The following is a 25,900-nucleotide window of genomic DNA, read 5'->3' as shown; positions in this document are numbered from 1 at the left end:
ATACATTGAAATGTAAAATAATCATTTAAATGATTATCTATATTTGCATTACTTTGCATAAGGTCTCTAAAGATGATGGCCTCATTTGGACTAGGGCCATTCTTTTATTCAGGTATTCAATTACTTATTCTATATAGTCCAAGTTTGATTAACTAATTTGCTTATCCTCTGACTTGAGGCACAAACCAATCACTGGAAATGAGGAAACTCACAGGATTGTAGACGAAGCCATCACTCTTGTCATCAATGAAGACAAGACGAGTGCCGCTTGGGTCAGAGAAGAGGCGTCTGATGCCCACCAGGTGCCGGAACTCATTCACAAACTGCCAGTCCTCGATGAAGAAGTACATCAGCTCCCCGTTCTGTGTGATAACACAAGGGTCTCATTTCGTAAAAGATATTTATGATAGCATGTCATGCTAGAATGGCAACTTCTTGTAGCAACAGCCAATCAGGAAGCAGGATTCTTGTCATAACCATGACACTATGCCATTGTAGCAAAAGTTGCTATCAACGCAACTCTGTGTGACATGGAACCCAGGTGAGTTTCTATCACAGGTATCAAAATGATTGACGGCTTTTTAGCTCACAGTTTCCAAGAGATAGTAACCTTCTGAAGCCTTGATACATGGCATATCCATTCATGAGGAGGTCATGGATACATCTACAATACAAACTATGTGTCATAGACAAACTGGCTTAATACATACTTCTCTGGATCCCTAATATGACCTACTGTGCACAGCGCCAAAACATTTTATCACACTGTCTAATGTAGTCATGCAGTGTTTTGTGCTCTAAATATGATAGAATGCAATACAATTAGTGTTTAATATGCTTTTCCAATACGGCTCAAAATGCTTAATAACAAAAAATGGAAATTTGAATAGAAATCAGGATAAGAAATGAATACATTTTTTTAGCAAGTTTCGGTCTATCATTAAGACAAGTCACAGAATAATTCAGATATTGTAATGTAAGCATTTCACTCAATACATTGCTTAAAATTGAAATAAAGTACTTTAAAGCACAGGGAAAAACAAATTGTGGAAGAAAGATCAATTTTCATTTCAAAATCATAATTTCTTGTTGAGGATAAGCAAAGGATGCACTAACAGCGGTACAGTAAACTTGTAAGCTGCTCTCACTAAGTTTCTTACATTTGTGCCATAGATGAGAAAGTCAGCGGTGATGGTATGACACGTAATCTTGCTGGAGCTCTCTTTGTCAGGAAAGAGGCGTGTCTCACGGTCCTCATTATCTCCCGCTCCTTCCGACTCGATCTGAAACAGACAAGCCAAAAACAGTCATTGGGACAGGCACAAGATTACATTCCAAAATATTTGTGTGTGTGTGTGTGTATGTGTGTGTGTGTGTGTGTGTGTGTGTTTGTTCTTTTCAGATTCAGCTTCCTACTAAAATCTTGTTTCGTACATTTATATATCAATAAATGCTTTTAAAGTGTGATATCATCAACTTTGCTTTTGATCATTTTGTTTAACCTTACTTCCTTACCTCCGATTGTATGAACAGTGTATATCATATTTTCAATATTAATGTGTTCCTTAATACCATAAAAGTGGAAACTTCCGTGGTGCACATTTCGCACAACCAGAAACTAGCATGAAAATAAAAGCATGCAAATATTTTTGCTTGCTATACACACCACTATGTAATGTCTTGTATAAAACATACACAAATTCATCTTATTCAGCTCAGCACAAAAAATTACTCACACAAATATATCCACTTCTACAGTACTTGTTTTACCATGTAATACTATTGTACCTCAAACCTGAAATATCTGATATTTGCAACATGGCTCACTATGAAAGCAGACCCATGCGCTCTGAATGTAAATATCCAGTTTTGTTTTCATACAAATCTAAATAAGCAAACGAATAAGTAATGAAGTAGAATGCACACCTCTGTCAATGCCAGACTTTAACACATTAATGCTTTATGCTTCAGATAGAGCTCCGTTGCTGGAGAACTCAGTATGAGATTCTGTGTATGCCCAAAGCATTTTTAATTATACACAGATCAAAATATGTTGATACTCTTTATTCTAATGTAGCAGAGGGAATTACAGAGTAGCTTTGAGCATGGAAGAATTTCTGTTGTTAAAGTAAAGCTACAAGCAGCTAGTAGCACTTGTTTTCTTTGCACACAGCGTGAGAAAAGAATAGAAAACGTTGAGTTCAAAAAGATCAACAGTAAGAGAATGTATATAATGCTTTAAAAACACACAGGAGTAGGACAGAAAATTCGGCAAGGCTAAAAGAGAAAAAGAACAAGACAGAGAGAGATCAAGCTTATATGCAGAACAACCAATCTCATGGAGTATCAATGAATGAAGAGAAATCTAGGCATCAAACTGGACATGAAGAAAACACTGACAAGCAGCATGCATCACCAACGTAAATAATAGAGATAAGTGGTTTCAAACACCATCTATGCATTAGAAACTGAATCCTGTCAGCAACATTAGTTACCATGCTGCACACAGTGTCAATGGTATATAGGTCAGAGTGCCCAAAGGGTTACGACAAAATTAACTCCTCCTTGTTTACCGGTAGTTGCCTTTACACCTATGGAAAGTTTAATGGCCTAGAAATAATTGAGTACAAAATACTTGGCATACAAATCTGTGCTATCTCTCAAGCAGAATGAAAGCATGTATAGCAGAGTTAATGAAAAAATAATAAGGTAACATAAAAACAATGTCATTACTGATACAAAACAATATCACTAGTCTCCTTCCAGAAGTTTTCAGAAAACTTATTTTTGTTTTCTCTTTCTCATAAAGTGTGTATTTCATCCACATTGTATTATCTACATTCAATAATGTCCATCTTGATTGCATGTGACAATATGTCTCCTTCCAACGTGGATGCTAATGGAAGGAAAGTCTTGAAAATCAGTACTATGAGGTGTGTTTCATTTTCTTTCTTTTTTATTAATCAATGAAATTATAGTTTGAATGATTAAGTTTTCTTTTAACTAGAATATGATGCAGATATTACTTCAGTAATTCTCAAGTAAATTTATTGAAATTCTGCATAGCACAGAGTAGCTCAGAAATGCCATCGTATGAAAGAAATTAAAGCTTCTTTATATCAGGAAAGCTGGCATATGAAAGGCATGAAATTCAGGCAAAGACACAAAACAAAACCATGTAAAAAATTGAAAACTTCCTCAGTGTATAGACAAGAGCACAGCATATCATCATGCATCTAATATTGAAAGCACCTTAGAGATGCATATACACACGTAATCTAAACACTAAAAGATAAACTACTGATAATATTACATAGGTGTTGTCCCTGTCAAAACAGTATCTAATGGCTTGATGCTTTGTTGACTCTGTTTTCAAATAGATGTTGCTAAAATATAGACATGCAAAGAATGGAAGGTCTGTTTCTGTGGTATTGTACAGTCTTATCACCCAAAGTACCCCTAGCTACACAAAAGTCTACTTTAATGTAATTTGAATGTTACCAGGTTACTTACTACAGAAGAATACATCACATCATATGATTGTTATAAGAAATGGTCAGTACTGAGAACTTCTAGTACCACTGCATGAAATATTTCATCTCAAAGGAGTCAGATGAATACTTTATCTAATTAGTTTTTTTTATGGTCCCATGGTAAAATGGAAAATCAATTTCAGAAGAAAGATGAAAAGAGTAAAACCTGAGGAATTATGTCCACAGCATTTTCTAATACAATGCAGATGTTACATCTAGTAACCTTGTATTGTAGCCCCCCCCCCCCCCCCCCCCCACCCCCACCTTGACACAAAAACAGGAGAAATTTTGTCATTACAAGGGACCGGGGGAGTATGGCACATTCATATCAATAATTAGAAGACTCAAAGAAGCAGCAATATTGATCACACATTTTCTGTAGATTCATTAATTTCCTTTCTCATTAAACTGTCTACAATCTAAACTACTGCATAACTGACACATCACTGGCTGGCAATATAAGAAGTATATTATTACCTGAATCTGTAAAAGGAGAAGGAAACAAACAAACAAAAAGAAATGTCAAACTAATATATACTTGAAATTATGTTTTCCTGTTAACCTACTAATGTTTCTTCTTTGATTTTCAGTTTGAAACAGCAATTCATCATGTAGACTGTTATACAGCTGAAATGGTCTAGTTAATATTACGGGAATCCATATTATATTTTTGCAATACAGGAAAATTGGTCATAAATGAAGTACAAAAAAAACAGTATATGTTTCCTCTGCATCATACAGGCACACTCTAAAAACATCAATTCACTTTAAGTCTCAAGCTAGGATACCCATAAAAATTGGTTCTTTCCTGAAATAAGACCCATTTCATTGTAGGAAATATTCAGGTACTTTCACAAAAGAAACTGAAAGTCATCAACGGTATACATATCATGCCTAGCACAAATTTGACTTCACATATGTCATAGATGTGAGATATGAAATATTAGGAACATGTGACAACAAGCTGGATTTAGTACATAATTTCTCACCAGGTGTAGCTGGACCTTATTCTCAAAGGCCACGGCGGCATAGTCTGCGTTCAGACACATGCTCTGGATGGTTCCCAGGTATTCCCGGTCCTTCAGCTTCTCGGGCCCTAGGAGAGGCAGAAGAACAGAAAGAGATGATCACCACTAGGTACAATGAAAATCACTTACAAACAAATGACACTGAGGAGAAGATGATCAGTTATGATAAAGTCATCATATGAACACAAAGACAAAGATTGACTGATATGATCTTATGAATTTAAAGATGATCAAGTCTTCATTGGTATCTTTTTAAATTGGTAATTATAAAACAGGAGACCCCTTTTAGAAAATACTTACCACACAAGAGAGTTCTTCATTTTCTTTGAGAAGCAGTAATTAAATGCACAGCGATGTAAAAACATATCATTACTCTTTCCCTTGGGTTTATATGAAGCATTGATTGCCACATGTTTTTGAAGGCATCAGTAGAGATTAGGAACAATAAACATCCGTATTGATCAAACTTGGAGCATATATATCAGACATTTGAATCCTACCCTCCTTTGCTTAAAGTAAAGGTGGACAGTCATTATGAACTTGTTATAATAGATGTCATTTTGCATAGTAAATGATAAATAATAATTATATTTTGATTTGGATGTCTTGGACACATTTAACAGAGGTTAGCATGGTCTAATATTAAAGTGATCAGTACAATACAAAGAGAAGTAGTTGATCCAATCATACGAAACCCCAAAAAGTCAAGTTTCCATCTACAATTGCATTTCATCTACTACATAGTACGTACTCATTTTTGTGGGTGTTTGTGTGTGAGAGAGAGAGAGAAGGGGGGGGGGGGGGGGGGGAGACGGCTACGCAATTGACTAAATTTATTGTCCCCAGTCAAGTTAAATTACTATAAACTTTCCAATTAACTGCACTCAAAGACTGGCACCAGAATCACCAGTGCCAAAGTGTAGATAAACCTATCCTCACAGTTCTGTGATGAGAATGTGAAAGTCTTCTACAAGCCTATGAGAAACTTGAAGTGATTATAATCCCTTTAATATAATGATTGCAGCTTTGGAAACATGAATTTAAGTCTGCAGTATAATTCAGACATACATTCTCAGTTGAGATTCTAATGAAACTTTTTTGCTTTTTGGTTTGTTTGTTTAAGACCTCTTATGATTTTATGCAAATTAATTGTATGTGTAAAATTTGTGAAATTCATGGAAACATGATATCATACAGATACAAGAACAAGTTTAAAGGGGAAAAAAGTTTGTTCTGATTATTCATAAAGTGACTGCTAATGGAGACATATAACAGTATGAGCAAAATGAAAAAATGGTTAATAATACAAAGACTGTACTGGTTACAAAGTTGATATCTAAAAAGATGTGCATTACTTCGTTGTGAAATGTTAGCCTTCAAGTTGAGAACAAGTTTTGCAAAAATGGCTAAAATTTGTTTGAAAAGCTGGTGGAAAGGAAATCAGAGGCTCATATAAAATGGACAAAAGACAGATGTCCCTTCCTGTGAAATCATTTACATAATATGTGGAATGATGGCTTGCCTTATATCAAACTGACAATGAAAATAGAGCTACGATAAAGCTGTTTAAACAAGCCTGCCAATATAATGAGCATGACACGGGAGCCGAGAGTCAAGTGACTCAAAATGACTATCTACTGACCAGGAAGGTGGATGGCGACTGTTTCTCCCTGCTACTGACCATGGACAGGGCTTTGAAGATGTGCTACTTAAGATATGTTTATCCCCAGTGGCAGAGTAGTATTGTGGAGTCACATTTTACAATATCACAAATTTTTATAACAACTTAATATAATACCAATAGCCACAACAACTGCCAATAAATTATCTAAACTTTTGCTGGTTGCCATGGTGCGTCCCTGAGACTTCAGACAGTGTTTACAACTTTATGGTTTCTTGTGAAGATGTTGACCATCACGGTGAATACTATGACGATAGGGGAACAAAAAAATCACTTGTCTCACGAAGAAAATTGAAGTGATGTGAACAACGTATCGCCGTCCCGATTCCGTTGGTTGCTGTCCCGATTCGGCGGTTCGGGAACGGCAACCAACGGACGCAGGATGGCGCACTACCCGACCCGTCCCAGGGGACGGCGTGCTACCAACGAGGTCCGCATGAACGCTGTAAACAGCGGTCACAGGATGGCGCACTGCCCGACCCGGCCCCGATAGCGGCGTGCCCACCACCACGTCCGCATACACGCTATAACCTGCGTGCACACACCACAGTGTCTTATTGTACCTGACGAAGCTCAGCAGTAGTGAGCGAAACGTCGTACACCTCACTATGATTTTCTTTGCGAGACAAGTGATTAAAGGGACGCAGTCCTCACGAAATTAAAAAAAAATATGTTGTTGTTGGTACCTCCAATGAACTACTTTCATCAAAAACAAACTTTCAAATCACCAAATAAGCTCGTACATTTCGGTTAAAAAAGTGTGACTCTGCAAATGAGCAAGTCTTGGCGGAGAGTCATGCGTCATCGATGCACAACTCTTTCCAGCGGTGTTCTGCTCGTCATCCCTAGTTATTTATAAATACATGTTTACTATTTATTTTTATATTAATTGTATATATAAATAAGCTTGAAATATTTTGTTTGAAATAATAAAACCACATATTGTCACATTTTATGAAAAAATCAGATATGATCATTTTGAACACTTAATTTGGTTTTCTGAGGCACGGCTGTCAACTTGAGAGTAGGGCATCAATGACGTTGCACCTTTTGGCAGGCTCTTACACGATCGCTTGCAGGAATTATTTTTTAAAAATCGCGTACGGAGACAATTTTTGATGTCCACGCGTATAAATTGGTGAAAGTTTATATTTTTTACTCTTCTTAATTATCAGTACAGTGAAAATCTCAGGACTGCTTCCCTTTAATTTGTTCCCCTATTGTCATAACTTTATAGTTTGTTTGTTTGTTTTTTTGGGGGTTGTGCCACTCAAAGCACACATAGGGTTAATCGCAAATTTCTTACACTTTAAATCTACCGGTACTTTATGATGGCCTGCATGGTAAGCTGATCATGAAACCCGCTACAACTTATAAAACATCCAGAATGGTGATGGAAAATCCTAACATGGACAACACATCTGTTTTCAACAAGCAAAAGCCTTTAAAACCTTTCAGGTAACATTGGTAACATTTTCTACCCTCGCTACATTTTACAATAGTTCAAGCATTAAGCATTTAAAAGCAAAATCCTATCACAAATCTAACCAGCACCTTTCGAGAAACACTACACACTTTGGCACAACAAAAAAACAACTTGAACACACCAAGATACGACTACCCGCTTCACATGTTACACCTGACTTTGAATCAACAATATACCAAACCAGACAGAAGTGTATCATGTGCCAAAGAGAAAATACTTTCTGAAGGGACCGCTACTTTGGAGGTCTCAAACAAACAAAAACAAACACAAACACACACAAACTTCTCAAAAAAACATCATCAGAATCACTTGTGCAAACAACCAAAAAAAAAAAAAAAATCCCTGAAATGCATGTTCACTGTAAAATAAAAAACTATGTTATACTGAAGACACCGAAAATGTCTGTACCAATAACATGTAACTGAAAGGCAACAAGAGGTGCAAAGACAGACCATAAACCCCCAAGAGTAGATACGTAAAGAGTCATAATCAAATACATTCGGCGCACGTAAATGCAATTTGCCAACCATCAAAGGATGGGGGTGACTGTAAATAATGAAAATAGTTTCATTTTGGCAAAGAGGACAAACAGATCTCATGGCATTTAAGCCCGATAGTCAGTTCAGGTCACTTCACATAAATTTCAAACATCAGAAAAACACAATACAGAGTTATTTTCCTGACATTTTGATGATGAGACCAGGGGATGTAAAACAACCTCAAAGCATTGTTGCATCTGACTTTCACAGGGGCCTGAAGGCATTAAAAGATAACTTTTACAAATTACTGTAAAAACCAGAAATTTTTGGCTGGATTTTAATTTTGCACATTTTGTGAGTGCCAAGATTCACGAATCAAGATGCACATGCAAGTTCTTGGCCCCGTCTTATAAAGACATGTGATTGATTCAAATCAATCACAACTATACGATTGAATGCAAATCCATCTTATAAAAAAGTTATTATTGAAATTAAGACGGAGAACTGCAATCAATCAATCACAGGTTGCGATTGATTGCAGCTTTCAAGAGATTTGTGATTGATTGATTTCTATCACAAGTTTTATAAGACAGGGCCCTTGTCTACACTAGAATGCACTGGATTCCAGTAGCAATTCGGGAAAATTTCACGCCACCAAGAAGACCGGTGGCTCCAATTCATGAAAATTTCATACCACAAATACTTCTTGCTTTACAGTACTCCCCCCCCCCCCCCCCACACACACACACACACATCACTGATTAAATGAGTTTAAAAAGAGATAACTTAACATGGAACTACTGAAATCCACTGTCTTATGCCACTCCAGCTGAACAGTGATAGAAATAGGGAAGGTTCAGTCAGACAGGCTACTGCCTTTCCCCAAATGAACACAAGAGTGTTTCTTTGAATAAACTATGCATGATGCCAAGGAAACTTGCTATACATTGTAACCACCATCAAATGACACACACCCATTCCAAGTGTGAATACACTGCAGCATAATCACCCTCATTATTAAAACAAACATGACTCCAGAACAGTTCCAACGGAAATAGGGAAAGCTGTATAAACCAGCTTCCACGTAAATGCTTGTGTTTGTGTGGGTGTGTAGCAGTGTGTGTGTGAGTGTGTGTGAGTGTGTGTGTGTGTGTGTGTGTGTGTGTGTGTGTGTGTGTGTGTGTGTGTGTGTGTGTGTGTGTGCTTACAAACTTCGAGAATTTGTATGGTTTCTACTCACAAACTTGGGTCATGGATACCACATGAAATACCGGAAATGTATTTGAGTTATCTTTGAGGGGGTAAAAGAAATGGAAAATGAAAGTTAATATCAGCAGTGGATATGGTAATCAGTTATGAAAAACACAACTCTGTTAAATATTTCATTTTTTTGGTATCTCTTAGAGAGGTGACGGCTGAAATTTCCAGCATTTTGGCGCACAGCAGCCGTGCCCTAAGGTCCCCATTGTGGACACACCTTTTGAATAATTTTGCATTCACTACCCCTATAGATAATAGGACAATGAAATATAACTTGTTTGTATTGCTTCTGAATCTAGAGAAAAACTTTAAATTGTCCACAATTTGGGTTGTGACTTTCTCTACTATACTTCATTTTCCTAACCCCTTTTGATGAAATTTGCTTGAGAACACTTGAAGCATTGTGGAATAGCTTGATGAACGGACAGATGGACAACCTAAAAAACAATGTTGTTATATCTGGTATCCTCGGTGTGGAGGTCAGGTTCCTACATCAGAACACTTTTCTTTCATGCTTGATCACGGATGTCATCATTCTTTGTAAGTACTTCTTAATTAGCTGGCTGGCCAGTATGCAATGTCCTTTGCATTGATACATAGTAAGAGTATTTCATATACAAGTACAACAGTGCTGAAAAAAAAAAATGCCTTCATTTTATAGGCAATGCTCAGTTTTGTGCTTATCTCTCTTCAAGCTATTTTTTTCTTTTCTTTTAATCAGGTTTCATTTTCCCTTTTGCTTTAGTTTTACCAGGTGAGTACATAATGTTGTAGTATCAAATATGGATATACTATGCAACTTAAATGTGAATTCTGGTTGTCTAGACAAATGGGTATGAGTTTTTACTGCACTGGTTACCATAAGACACCAACAACTTCAAGGAATACCTTTTCCTTACTGCAAATGCTGATAAATGATACATTTTTAGAAGCTACAAATCTTCACAGTTTGAAAACAATTAATTGTAGAACTCTGACTATGACTCAATTCATAAACATAAATTGCAATGAGTACAGTGTACGCAGTATGCAAGTGAAGGCATGAACATCAGCATGAAATGAGGAATATATGCAGAAGTACATACAGGCAAGAGAGGGCATACATTTGAGCATACATGTATGTAGAATTCATGTAAAAAGCACCTTGAAGATTGAAATCTAGTTTACTCTGAGAAGAATGACTATAACTGCATAATAGAAATGTTTAATGCAGTTAGTATACATTAGGGGATGGGAACTGGAAATAGAAGGGGTGGGGCAGAAATTGGTTAAAGCAGCAAGGATGTTGATATTGCTTCTTATATGAAATGACTGTACATAGTGTAATAATAAAGTGACATGTTACGAACTTACACCATCCTTTCTGCGGGCTCTGTAAACTGTAATAATCTGCATATATACATAAGGTAAGCTTGTGAGAAATATTCCACTCACCACATATATATTTGCAAATGACATTTGTGATTGTGTTCAAATACTGTTCTATGTTAGTGTACTGTTACATGACCCACATTTGCTTCATCTAATCACTAATAACTTGGGGTACACTTTCCTTTAGACACTTTCCTTTAGATGTGTTCACCTCCAATCATAATCTCAGAGCTAAGATTGACGTCTGTTAAACACACCTTAGTTAGGACTAGAAATGTCGCTATGGCGACTGGTATGCCTCCGCCATAATGCATGATTCTCCTAATAGGTCTATAGTACATGTGGACAATGTGTGATTACATTTTCACAAAATTGGCAAAATATTAAAATGACATGTTTGTCACAAATGTATTGAATGTTTACCTTCCTTGACCTATGTTTAATTGGATGAATAGGAGAGCATGTATTTGGGGACCCTTTCATAAGTTTATGCACTGAGTAATTTTCAAGGTATGGAGAAAAAGTGCAATTTCTGTATTGAACAGTAAATTGTTATCATTTTCATCTGGCCTTTGATTTATAAGAGAATCACTGTCAGTCAGAACATACATAAATATGTACTAAGTTTCAAGATAGTCTTGAGCCACTTCCGAGATATGGAGAAAGAAGTAAGTTCAGCACTTTCGATTGATCTTTGACCTTTTGACCTTTGATCTTCTTGGCAAAAAAAAATCCCAGAGAATGTCTATTGGGTTATACATGCATACATCAAGTTTAAAAAATAATCCTGCTGGCATTGCATAAATATAAGGAAAACAGTAAAACTTTTAAGTATTGCCCTTGACCTTTGACCCCTGACCTTTGACTCCATGAACCCTAAATTCCCTAGATAACCACTGCCAGTCAGTACATGCATATATATTATGTTGCATGAAGATACCTTGAACAATTTCCAAAATACAGAGAAAAAAGTGAAATGTTAACATTTTACTTGACCTTTTGACCTTTGACCTTTTGACCTCATGACCCCAAACTTTCACCAGAGAATCTTAATTTGGTAATACATGTATACACTAAGTTTCAAGAAAATATCTTCAGGCATTGCATAGATATGGGAGAAATAGTGAAATTTTAAGCATTTGACCTTGACCTTTTGACCTTTGACCTTGAGCATGTGCACCCAAAAGTTGATAGGCACAACTTCACCCCATAATACACATACATGCCAAGTTTCATTAGGATACCTCAAAAGGTTTTGGTAGTTACCCTGTCCACAAAATTCATTACGGACGGACGGAAGGACGGAAGGACGGACGGACGGACGGACGGAAGGACGGAAGGACGGACGGACGGACGGACGGACAACCCGAAAACATAATGCCTCCGGCACCACTTTGTGGCGGAGGCATAAAAAGTGCATAGTACACTAAATGCACAACTCCTCTGAGATATATTTACTGTAAAAGTGGAAATTTTCGCAGTCTTGAAAATTTCACGCATTTTGTGCAACCAGAAATTAGGGCTAAAATAAAAGCATGCAAATATATTTGCTTGCCATATGTTCCAATAATTGATGTCCTGATTCCGCGGAATGTAAAACTCTTCTTATCCAGCTGAGCATCAAAAACTAGTCACATGAAAATATCCACTTCTAGTTTACAGCAATAGCATCAGTCAAATAGACGATTCAAGGTTTGTTTTTTTTAGAATTTAAAACAAATGGTAATGTTGTTTTTGTTCTTATTGTTTTCATCAGTCACCTTAAAAGAGCTGTGCAAATGTCTGATTTGAAGTACACAAAGTGTGGTGCAAAGAAAAACACACAGGCAATATTCTTTGATGATAAAGGAATTCTGAAGAAGTTTGGAGAAGACTGAAATGTGGATAATAAAATCAGTAAAAGAGTGTGTCAGCATTCAGATACCTACCCTTGTCGCTGAGCACATAAAACCACGCCCGGTTATTCATGCCGGCAGCCAGATGGTAGGGTCCGAGGGCAACAAACGTGGGTTCCACCTCGATACCGATGGGAATAGCTGGTTCCTGAGGCAAAAAGAAAAGTTCTTTGTAAGTACATGACTTTAGTATTCTCATCAGGATGATACTGAAGAGATTTTGTTCTACTTCCAAGTTGAGAATTCACTTGATTGGGAAGATAACACTTTAAAAGAACATGTATGTTCTCCTTAAAAATTAGAAATTCAAACAGGTTAATTCCACATGAAATATTTTATCAGATTCTTTTCACCTGTGGCTATTCTGATGTCAATTATGAAAACTGTGATTATAAACTGTAGCCATGGCAACAGTTATGAGGTGTGCCATAGGCAAGTGTGATGGTAACTCCTTACAATTTCTCCTCTGCATATACCAGTACCTCCGAACAAAAAATTGGTACAATCCTGTGTCCTTTACCACCTCTTACATGTGTCGACTTTAATACCATTGAATGCCAAATAGACAAAGATTGCTATTACAGATTTTCTAGTACAGTGTAATAAGCTGACTTGAGATAAAAAATGACCTAAACAGGATTTAATGAATCTCATTTACTTTTCAAGTTTATGTTGTTACAAGGCTATAAATTCAATATTGTATGTTTATCCAGAACTATTTTAGTATATCAAGTGACCGAAATTCAAATGCTTATGCACCTCTTATATTCCTAAAAATTCTAAGTTATGCAACCATAAAATATGGTGAATACAGCATGCACTAGATAATCCTTCACAGATAGAACCTGAAATGCATTTGTATTGTAAGAGTCAAGTTTGTGATGCACAGGAAAAGAAAAAAAAATGATGCATTTTACTTGCAAGCAAATATAAAGAATGCAGTAGCACTAAGAGTGAGAATATCAGATAATTAATACCTGGCATGAAATGCAGAATACCTGAGATAGAAGTTACATAACCCATAGTCTCTTATACTCAATGACTGAAAATGCATGCAACTACAAAATAATATCAAATAATATCATTAATCAACATGAAAAGGAGCTGAGAAGGTTCTACCTGTATTCCTGGATGCCATACACATTTTTCAATTTAAGACATATCAAAAGTAAAACTTTGAAGGCAATTAATCACAAAAGCCGACGAACAGACACACAAGTACATATGATTGTGATTTAATGAAGACAACTTTTTTAATCAGAAGGCAGATTTGGTAAGAATGGGTAAACGGAGTAAAGGTTTATCACAGTAATATGAAGAATAAACAGGCTAAAACTTGTTGAGAGTGAAAAGTTTACAAGCAATGTAACCCCTAAATACAATGTGTACAGGTTAGCTCGAATATCTATACCACTGCCACAGCAATGGTAATGCTGATTTCTTAATCACTTATTTGAACAATAACCTATTTTACTGTGCAATAATTGTATCCTCGGTATTTTAAAGATAATAAAAAGTTTTGGTACCTCAAAAGTTTCCTTGAATTTCCTTGTCTTAGTTTGTGTTTCAGGTTAAAGTACCTTTCATATAACTAACACTGTGAGACTTACTCGCCCCAAAGTGCTCTCATGTCTTAGTAATCATGCAATTAACTGTGACCAGCAGCCCCATACGCATAGCGACCAGCAGTCCCATACGCATAGCGTAATCGGGCTTCGCATTGTAGCATTCAGGATCATGACAGATTTAGTATCGCAGGATAAATGTCAACTTAAAATCCCCAAAATTCTTCAATTTGAAGACTTACCAATTAAGGTGACGTATTGAAAACAGGCTTCGGGCAACGTTTGGTTCTTCCTATAGTCCCTTTCTGTTCGAATTGATGACTGGCCGAGAGGACCTTGGGAGAGCTACCTGTACACTGAATACTACAGCCAGTGCATGTGAACACTTCACATGCGCACAAATTTCAAATCCATCAACGGATAAGATGTTTGTGTGCGCATGCGCTGGCCGTAGTAGTCAGTGTACAATGTATGTAGCTCTCCTAAGGTCCTCTCGACCGAGTCACATTCAGTCATCAATTCGAAAAGAAAGGGACTAGGCTATTGGCAGAACCAAACGTTGTTCGAAGCCTGTTTTCAATACTTCAACTTAATTGGTAAGTCTTCGAATCGAAGAAATTTTTGGATTTTAAGTTGACATTTACCCGTGATACTAATTCTGTCATGATCCTGAATGCTACAATGCGAAGCCCCATTACGCTATGCGTATGGGGCTGCTGGTCGCAGTTAGCTATGCGTACAGTGGGCTGCACGCTGCTGGTCGCAGTCAGTGGTTTCGTACAATATTTATCGACGCTGTACAGCGGCGGCTCTGGTACGAAACCATTATTGCATGATTACTAAGACATGAGAGCACTTTGGGGCGAGTAATTCTCACAGACAATGTACCTTAACATGAAACACAAACCAAGACAAGGAAATTCAGGGAAACTTTTGAGGTACCAAAACTTTTTATTATCTTTAAGGGGTGATAGAGAAAACACATTCACATAAAAACATACAATATATCTCTGGTAGAAAAAAGCAAAAAAAAAAAAAATGTTTAATGGACCAGGCTAAATGCAGACTAAAAGAAAAATAAGATACATATGAACAAGAAAGTAATAATAGTAAAACATCCAACAGACTCAAGTAGGTAATCAAACTTCTACAGTAATTAAAATTGTGTGATAGAAAGGATCCGAAGTCCTTGCTGATATCAAAGATAGGCATCTGTCATAATCAATACATTTTTTCCCCCTTCAAGAAGAAAGTGATGCAGAAATGAAAGAAGATGAGAAGAAACATGAGAAAGACACCATCAAGGGCCAGGACGAGGCAGCAGCTGACTCAAGAATGACGAAAAAAGAGGAAAAACGGCGAGATCTACTAGTCTATCATGGCAAGCATTACAACGGAGACAAGGGCAGCTTGAGAAGATTACGCCACGAAGATGGGCTACTTGCCTTCATCCGGCCAACACGTCTCTGACATAGTCAAGGTGGTATGGTCCACACGAGGACAGACATGTTAGTGGGTGACATGGTGAGTGATGAGACAGAGTGGGCAACATGGACGTGCTAAGGGGAGGGTGAGGTTTTCAACCGGCCTATGGCCCACTTCAATACCGGACTGTGTATACATCACACTGGACCAACAGTTTGCTTGGATGCAAAATTACTACATTCGACACTTTCTCTTTCATCTCTATAGATGCACAGTACACCACACAGATTGAGATGCAGATAACTGCATCCAGTACTGGAATTAATTTACATTTTATAACATCTTGTTTAGTCTCTGGAAACAACATTATAGAATTCATTCATAGTATGTGCTTTAGGAGCTAAAAACAAAAAACAAAAACATTAAAAACCCTAAGGGTTAGCAAATGTCCATCCACAAAGATTTAATAAATCAGACTGGTACAAGGTATACTGTTTTTTACAATGTTTTAGACCTATGTAATGTTTAATGAACTATGTTATAGTAATCTGAAACAAAGCATGCAAACGTTTACTGAACTATGTTATAGTAATCTGAAACGAAGCATGCAAATTTCTCATAGAATTATGGTGTTTAAAAAATGATTCCTTTGCTCCTTGTCTTTATTCCATTTTGACTATAAAGACACTTTGGTGATAATATGATTCACAATCACAGCAAAATGTGGTGCTCATGAAAATGTTGTTCAATTAAAAAGAATTGTGAGTGTGTCAAATAAACTGAACAAAAAAAGAATATTTTGCAACGGAAACATGGAATGAATAGTGCTGGTTAGTGCATCATACTATCCACTGCCTCGTTCTTCCAACTTCATTCATCTCCAACTACCACTATATCAATATCCTATTTTGAGAGAAAATGATGTTGAAAACACTTTATAAACCCCATCATACACAATAAAAAAAGGTATCATTTGTGCCTTTCTGAGTGGATGTTTGGTGCCTTAATGTCAGATATAAAAATTTATAACGTTGTGATATGATCGCATGTTGTTCATCGAGACAACTAATGAGAATAAGAAGTCACTTACAGGGAAAAAAAAGATTACGGGAGGGGGTGGGGAAGAAAACATACGTGTTACAGGGGAAGGAGGGTGGGGCAATTGGCAGCACCCCATTCTCACCTGCTCAATGGGATTCACCACAGTAACCTCTAACAGAGAGGTCAGGTAGGCCAGTCGAGTGCCATGGGCGTCCCCTAGGATGGGCAGCTTGGTCAAGTAGACATGGACGCTGCCCTTCTGCGTGCCAACGGCCAGCAGCTGGCCGTCCTGCGTCCAGTCCAGGTTTGTCAGACCCTTGGTCTCGTCTTCCAGGTTGATGATGGCATAGACTTCCTTCAGGTCAGACAGATCATGGATTTTGATGCTGCCGTAGGGGAAGATTGGACATTGTAAAAATGTTTCACATACCTTGTGATAGACTTGATAAAGTGTCACATTACACATTGATGAAAATCAATGACACACTTTCCTCATGGACCATACCCATTTGAAATACTCACAATTCTACAAGCCAGAACACGTTCTAAAAAGCGTCTATTTTAGTAAAACCTCTCACATATTTGCAAACAATTCTATGAAAATCCTCTGACACATGGCACCTTTGTAAGGAAATATTTCAAGAGTATTTGACCTAACTTCTAAAACAGAGTCAGCTTTGAAATCAACTTGAAAGACCATTGAAAGAAAGTTCACAAGTATGGCCAAAACCATAATACAGAGCAAGGGTTGCAGTCAGTATCAGCACCATGACCCATCGTGTTACCCTAACAAAGTCACACACACCATAGTTCAATACAAAACTGAAAAATTTGGTGATTTGGCAGAAAAATATGAAATCTCATACTTACTCATACATCAAAAGTTTGAAATCTTAACCCTAACTAGGCCGGGGGGGGGGGGGGGGGGGGGGGGGGGGGGCCTCGACGTTTCGCGCAATGTATCGCTATCGCGAGAAGCTATCGCCGCGACGTTTCATGACTTTTTTCTTTCGAGTCTCCCGCATCTTTTGACACCAAATTTGCGATGCCCAAGTACACGGTTCCAAAGTTGCGCATAAATATGCACGTGCATGTCAGACCAAAAATTGCTCAAAAACGTGAATTTGTGTACAATTTCAATGCAAACTGTGTTTATAGGCAAATTTCATAAAAGCATGATTATTTTGGGGGTTTATAGATCAAAATCAATTAATAACACATTTTCTTGTTCAGAACAATGTCACGGACAAATTTCATCGAAAAAACAATGAAAAACATAAAGTCAAAAAAGCAAAGAAATATATAAGAAATTCAAAAAACAATGAAATACTTAGGAAATTTTTTCTGATTGTGCAATTTTTTTCTCTTACAATTGCTAAGGACACTAAAAAGAATATTTACACCAAAAATGTGCCTGTTTTGAGCTTTATGTAGTGATTTATACCAAATTGTCTGATTTCATGCATCATTATGCATTATAAATTAGCATAATTTAGTGTAAATGCGATAATTTTTGAAAAAATTAACTTCATGGTACTTTAGATTACATCATAGGCAATGCGTGTGCCAATTTTCATCGCGATCGCGCGGTCGACAGCCGAGATCCGGAGGGGGGGCCTGGGAGGCCCCCCCCCCCCCCCCCCCGGCTCTATCATCTACCTAAATAGCCCGGCCTAGTTAGGGTTAACTAAATATTATCCAAATTTCACAGTTTACAAATGTCTGAAATTCTCTTCATGAGGCATGTTACTGTGGTGTTTTGAATTGGCCTATTGCACCTAAATGCTTGAATCTCCAACATCCTCGACTGCATCTATCCTTTGCGGCCAATTTTCAATACAGTGTGCTTACGAGCTTGCTAACTTTCTGAGCAGGTGTGTGATAACTTTTCTGTAATGAAAATGGAACAAATTATGAATCACTGGAATGCTTAAAAGTCTAAAGAATCAGACAATGCCACAAATCATATTATTAGTATATAGGGACTTTAACAGGGATTTTGTGGCTGCAGGTGGCGTGTATGTTGCTGGCTTTCATTCTGACCTGTTGTCGCCACACGAGGCTGCTTTGTTGAGAGAGTGTGAGATGGCGATGGCTGCCAGCGAGTCCTTGTGGTTCCTGGCCTGGAACAGCTCCTGGCCGATCTCCTTCATGTGGGTCGAGATGACGATGAAGAAGCCGTTGGAAAAACCCAGCATGATGTAGCCGTCTCCATACCTTCATAGAAACATCAATGAAGTAAAATGGTACACCTGAAGAGTGTCTGAGCCTAGATAATGAGCATGCAAATAACTTATTGTACCTTACTTATTCCCTACGGTTAACCCAAGAAGCATTGCTAGATGTTGAGTTCTATTGCAGAGTTGTTACAAACCATATCATAAACGCAGGCTTTCAACAGGTGACAGATGAAGACAAATATATAAAATTCCACAAAGTTTCAAATGGAACATAATTATTTTATCTTTACTCTAAACTTACATTCAGAAAGAGAAAATAAAACCATTAAGTAGCTTTGCCTTTGTAAATTTAGAAGCAGTTATTTAGCCGACAAGCAAATCATTTATGGAGTATCACAAGACACCCACTTAATAATGATGTAAGCCATCACTGTAAGTTTTCATGACTGCAGTGACTATAGCACAAGCCCAGGAATGACCAAACAGCAGGTATTAGTCAAATTTTACCATCGCAAATGTAATTATTGCAACTGGCAACAATTGCAAACATCTTTACAAAATGGGCAAATAAAGTTTAGGTCTATCTAGATTCAAAAAGTTGCATGACCTTTTCAAACTTGGAATCAATATTTGTTTTTGACTCCTGTTGTTGCCTTGCAAATGAAAAACATAAGAAGCCAAAAATATATTTTGTTGACAAAAGACAAAATGTTATTGTCATTCACTTTTTATTATTCTGTCATTCCACTAGCTGTTGAGTTGATTAGCAGGTGCTAGTATCAATTTAAAATGCACCTGTTGTTGAAATGTTAGTTACACATGTCTGTTACAAGCTACAGAAAAGTGTGCTGACCCTGTCACAAGCTACAGAAAAAAAAAGTATCTCATTGTGTAACATAATTTCCAGTAAACTCCCTAGATTCAGAAAAGTTGCCTGGCATATAAGATTGTGGAATCAATAAATCCTCTTGCAAACTCTCAAGATCAGGGCCTCATTGCAGAAAACTATGGTAACTTTACATTCAGTGGTATCCATCAGTGAATTCTTGGATATGTTTGACCATGGAACATACATCTATGACAGTTACCATTAATTATTAAGTTACTATAGTTTTATGCAACTAGGTCAAGGGGTTGGAAAGGGCATATTTTTCTCTTTATTACAATCGCCTGCTTAAAGAACAAAAATAAAATCAATATTGTGTTACTTGACAAAGGCTAGGTGAAACCAACACTCACTTCTTATTTGTTTGGCATTCCACTGGCTCATGTATTGATTGACAGGTGTTAGTATGAATTTACTTTGATACACCTGTTGTTGTAATGCTAGGGATATTGTGAAGCTAGCAAAATGCTAAAGAGTGTGTGCACACTGTAGCCACATTCACACATACAAAATAGCAGGTTAGCGAGTGCGCTCCAAATCTTGAATTTTTGGGGGTTTTTTTGCAAACGTTCATATGTACAGAAATAATTTGCTAATTGCAGATGGATAAATCTATTGTTTTTGTGCCTCATCGCGGTGTGCAGTGCACACTATTGTGATGTGTGCTTGTAATGATGGGATATAAATACTCAAGCTTATTTGGTCAACTGTTTACACTGTCACTGCCAGGCAAATTAGCACGCTAATTCAGAAATAAGAGCAGCATTTCGTAGGTTTAGCATCGCGCCGCTCATTGGGCTAATTTGTGAGTTTTTTGAGTCAACACATGAAAAAATCTTGAGTTTGCTAGTGGGTTACAAATCTTGAGCTTTGTAAGCTGCTAATTTGTGTACCTGTGAATCCCTCTCATGTTTAAAGCTACATAGTTGGCTTTTCAGTGTAAGGTCATCAGACTTTCAATGTCTGACTGCGAACCCCAGAAATTGTAAAAGTTGCATGACCTTTGCCACTATGGAATCAATATTTTCATTTGTTTGTAAGCTGTCAAGAGTAGCAGTTTGACCTGGTAAAAGAAAAAAAAAACAGTATTGTGTCACATGACAATAAGCTGGATGAAACTTACATTAACTTATTTGTTTACTTGGCATTCCGTTAGCCTGTTTATTGATTGACAGGTGTTTGTTTACTCTACTGCACCTGTTGTTAACATGCTGAACACTTCACAGGACAATAAGCAGGTCCACAGACTTGATTAAAAACCTTAGGAGGAAAAATCTAGGCCATTTTTTTCAAGGTACCTTCAAGGCACTTCATATCCCAACCCTAACTCTAATTCCATACTGCTCACTCATGGTGGGTGTTTACAGTATATACTATCCCAACAGGCCAAATAGGTGAGTGGTATATCTTTCCAGACATACGTAATACTCTACAACACTCACCACCTGTAGGCCACCACTTGTCCGTAGCGCTGTTGGAAGGCCAACTCTATTGGGTTGTCTCTGTCATCCAGGTTGTACAGGAAGAGTGTCTTCTTCCCAACAAGGATACTTATCTGCAAAAAAAAAAAAAAATGTCAATCAAACACATATTGTGGTGCACTTTCCACCATCACATACACGTAGGAGCTTTTAATACACAAGCACTGATTTTGTGGGACAATGTTACAGCACCATTAACAGACACATTATCTTTACTGCTGTAAATGCAAAATTTTGATAAATGGGACCCATTTTTTCATAGCATCTTCATACGATATTGAAAATTTGCAACTTTTTAAAGGTAAAAATGTTATAAATGTGCAACAGAAGGCAGCCAGAGGCATAAGAAATAAAAACAACAACAATCACTGTAAACGCGGAAATTTTCACACATTTTGAGCGGCATGAAACTAGCACAAAAAAACAAAAGCACCCAAATGTTTTGCCTTTTACATATAATACCATTTTATATCTTGATTCCCAGGAATAAAAAACACAAAATTCATCCTTGGCGGTCATACACGAAAAATCGCTTACGCAAATATTTCTACTTTACCAATCATGAAAAACTATACGTACAAGGGAATATAGAACAGTTGTTCACTGAAGCATACTAGGTGGCTGTTGCTGTAAGCTGGCCACTATACCCACAGTCTTCAGCACATGATTTCTCTTAGCATAAAAGTTTGTAGCAGTTGCATTAAACAGGTGACCTTATAAAAGGGAAATAAAACATAAGGATGCAATAAAAAAAAGTGACTTGCCGTTGATTCTCCTGATGAAGTCCTTTCGTCTACCTTCATTTCTGAAAATTGTATGTCAGATGGGTCCATTCTCACTCCAGTCTGAAGAAAAGGGCATAACCATATCAAATAGTCATTAGTGAGGGAAATAACAGGCAAGTGTACACAAAAATAATGGTATATAAAGGTAAACTGACATCATAAAGTTAAACGATGCCAATTTGTGTATGGCTATGTATGGAAATGTTATATTTCAGCTAGAATAGTAATGCACAGAAGTATGAAAAAATCTATTTAATGTCTAGGAAGCAAGAGAACAGAACAAACAATATACTTTTTGAACTGCGTTGAACTCTCAGAAATTTCAGCCTTATATCTAAAATTTTAAAGATTCTGTAGGATGGGGAAAGGAGGGAGGTCCGATTGAACTGATCTTCCTTTGCTGCCCACAAGGGTACATTCGAAAAATGCGAATAGCAGAAGCCTGCTAGAATAGAGTGCCTCTTCAGCAAATGTGCATCAAAGGGCACTATGTAGTATCATCAGTAAAAGTCAACTCCAGTCAAAATTCTTTGGCTGCGTGTATTATTACCCAGAGATCAGTGATAATGCTGTATACAATCCGTTACAGGGATTCTGAAATATATTCATTTTTGGCCAGTCTTCGCATTGTACGATCGCCATGCTACCGCGTCCTTATGAGACGGGTTGAATATAAATCATTAAGATGAATTGCACACAGGTAGGTTTCTATAGACTGACCATACAACACCTGAAAATATTTGAAAACAACATTCATGCATAAACAAACAAACAAAAAAACAACAGCCTATAGTCAAGGATGTATGAAATACTTACAGTAGCTATTGTGTCTCCCTCTGGGTTGCTGACAGTAATGGTTCTGTCTTCACTACCGAGGGCCAGGAGGTTCTGAGCACTCCAAGCTCCACATGTAATCTTCTTGGTGTGCTTACCAAGGATTGGCACTTTCCTGATACCATCATAAATGACAATAAAGTCTCATCAGTACATGGTCTCTCTTGTTTCTAATAATCATAACACAAAAATTTCGATATAGCCATCTTCACTGATTAAGATTTTAGAGCTAAACTTAATTTTTTTTTATGACTGTGATTTAGTTGTTTATGAAGTACATGTATTAGAGAAAGCTAATGAGTTTTAAATCATGCTAGAATTGAAACTGTACAAAACAAATTACGCATAATACATTGATTCATTCAGGCAAATACTCTCCAAATAGCCAATGAGCAAATGCTATGATAGCAGTGGATACAGTCCAGTGGTGAGATACCCGTTTCTTCTTCAGGCAGCAACTGAAATAATACATCAATTGTAGGACCTTTCATTTCTGAGGCCATCTTGATTCTATCAGCCACCCCTTAGAATGACAGAGACAACAAGGAAAAGTTTTGGTGGCATGACAAAGGAAGAAAGAAGTGTTTTTTACCGTGATGTTTGGTGGTTGTAGATGAGGAGGTTCCCCTTCACTGTGCCTATGGCCAGCTGGGGGCCAATTTTGGACCACAAGAGGTAGGTCAGCGAGTCCTTGAAACCACTGTCTACCTGTGACGTCCGGTGGCTATTGGCATCCCAGAGGAAGACCACGCTGCTCTTGTCACAGATGAGTGCCAGAGTGTCACCATCCTTGTCCCAGCCAAGGCCAGTACACGCTCTGGGATCAATGAAGATTAATCAAGATATATCACATCATTCTGCCATCTTTCACCATGTCACTGACAATATAAATACAATCACTCTTTGTTCTTGTAAAGTCTCTATCCACAATGCTTACATGTAATATACAGATGCTTCATAATACCTTTAAACTTTGATATCTACACATATACGGTGTTCATGATACTGTATTTCATGAGCAATTTCAACAGGTCAGATTCATTTCACTCTCAGAAAAAGAAGAATAATATTTGTGATGAGACACCACAAAAGCCATACAATGTTGGGAAAATAGATTTTTTTTTCTTCTTTTTTTCTGGCAGATATGAATTTGCCCGCTGCTAGATTTGAACAGATAGAAAACTGGCCTACTTCCTTGCAAGGAAAATATTTAGAAAAAAAAGTGTAAAGGTTAAATTGCCAAAATCTGCTTTAAGCACATTTTTCTTCCTTTTATGATCTCTGACTTTATTATGGTAACATGATGACGCACCACATTCATAGATCAATAAATAATTGCAATTCAAGTACAACTGCAAAGTGATCACTCTTTGGTAGATTATAAAAGACAGAAACAAAAACAAAAACAGAAAGAGGTTGGACAAATATCATCATCTAGGCATAGTATCTGTTACTTGCTATCATGTTGGACATATCAATCTCTCTACAGGTAGCTATCTACTACAATGCCATTATCCAGGATCATCACAGCGGGGACATACCCTGGCAAGTTGATCTCATCGCGTAGCTCTCCATGGCGGTCGTAGATGTGAACATTATGGTTGGAGCCAGTAGTGGCAAGGTAATTGCCAAGAGTTGTTTGCCAGCTGAACGTAACGGGTCCCGGTCCATGGGTTTTCTCCGACAAATGAAATACCCTCTGCAAGCAAAGAAAAAAAAAAGAGAAAATGAAAAGATCAGTATAACTATTTACACTGCATTAGTATCAAGTTAGTGATGGGCTGCTCCCTAAAATCATGTCTAATTTTTGACAAATGTGACAAAAAAAATATCCTTTGCAAAAAAAGAAAAAAGAAAAAAAAAAGTACATGAGTATCCACTGAGTGATAGGCTGTTCCAAAAGAGTTCTTTTTGTGCCCCCATAGGTAATAGACATCCCTAAGTAACCCTAACCTTAAAGGGACTGTATAGTACTGGTTGAGGTGGGGATTCATGTTTTGAACATTCCCAAGTGAGATAATGAGAAACCTCTTATGAATGTGAAAGAGCATATAATTTTCAGAAGGATTCAACGTTTATTTGATGAAAATTGGTTTTCAAATGGCCGAGATATCCAAAAAAAAGACAATAATAAAAGGCGACAGGCCACGCCTTTTATTAGGATTTCTTTGTTTCACCTTGTTTTTGGATATCTCAGCCATTCCAAAACTGATTGCCATCAAATAAACTTTTGATACCCCTTAGAATTGCATGCTCTTTAACATCTCATAGAATGGATTTTGAATATTTCGCAAAACGTTAAATGCTAAATCCTCACCTCGACCAGAACTGTACACACCCTTTAACCTGTAATACAACTCTGGAGTCCAGCATATATCCCATTTTTTTTTTCTTTCAACCCACTTTACAACCTAATAAATGGGCAATACACATGGTTGGAAATATCATTTCTAGTCATGTACGTTAATGTCTACTGACTGTACCAAAAGTAGAGTTGCTAGTTGGTGCCTACAATAGAGTTGACTTTAAGCAAGAGTATTTAAAGTTATATAAAACAGCCAAACTTGCTTTAATAATAAAGCTACAGACGACAGACACACTCACACACACGTACACACACACGTGCACCTTGTCTGTGTGGGGCAGTTTGCAACTCATGCGGTGGCAGATACGACTACGAGATTGCTGGACACAGGGCTGCCAACTCTCACGCATTGAGCGTGAGACTCACGCAATTCAACCAATTTTGACTGTCTCACTCTGATAAACGAAATCTCACGCTAAACCCCCTAAATGGACTGTACATGACTACAAAAATAAATATATCTCTAAATTCTCTGATATTCCGAATATCGATATGCCCAAGCCCAAAATGTCGAGATTTTCCAGCGCGGGTGTAAAGCTTAACCAATAATAATCGTTTTCGGTTCGCGCGCAAAGACGAGCTATTGGATTACGATTGGCTTCTAC

The 25,900-nt window shown here is 37.3% G+C and overlaps 1 protein-coding gene across 1 annotated transcript in view; it reads right to left on the bottom strand.

Moving 5' to 3' along the window:
• The window catches only part of LOC139732981 (WD repeat-containing protein 19-like), a 40,626-nt gene that overhangs the window by 13,550 nt on the left and 1,176 nt on the right, over positions 1-25,900 (bottom strand). The window contains exons 2-14 of the mRNA XM_071643818.1: positions 24,472-24,629; positions 23,523-23,747; positions 22,913-23,045; positions 22,076-22,156; positions 21,273-21,385; positions 18,808-18,981; positions 16,907-17,150; positions 12,767-12,881; positions 10,821-10,856; positions 4,523-4,629; positions 4,011-4,016; positions 1,161-1,283; positions 213-362 (exon numbers count right to left, since the gene is read on the bottom strand). Coding sequence (XP_071499919.1) covers positions 213-362; positions 1,161-1,283; positions 4,011-4,016; positions 4,523-4,629; positions 10,821-10,856; positions 12,767-12,881; positions 16,907-17,150; positions 18,808-18,981; positions 21,273-21,385; positions 22,076-22,156; positions 22,913-23,045; positions 23,523-23,747; positions 24,472-24,629 — 1,665 coding nt within the window. The remainder of the gene's footprint in view (positions 1-212; positions 363-1,160; positions 1,284-4,010; positions 4,017-4,522; positions 4,630-10,820; positions 10,857-12,766; positions 12,882-16,906; positions 17,151-18,807; positions 18,982-21,272; positions 21,386-22,075; positions 22,157-22,912; positions 23,046-23,522; positions 23,748-24,471; positions 24,630-25,900) is intronic.

The sequence above is a fragment of the Diadema antillarum genome, unplaced genomic scaffold (assembly GCF_040938485.1).
Source record: "Diadema antillarum isolate AM-2024a unplaced genomic scaffold, OU_Dant_1.0 seq00000459_RagTag, whole genome shotgun sequence".
NCBI lineage: Eukaryota > Metazoa > Echinodermata > Echinoidea > Diadematoida > Diadematidae > Diadema > Diadema antillarum.
This window is presented reverse-complemented; position numbering and strand designations above follow the sequence as displayed.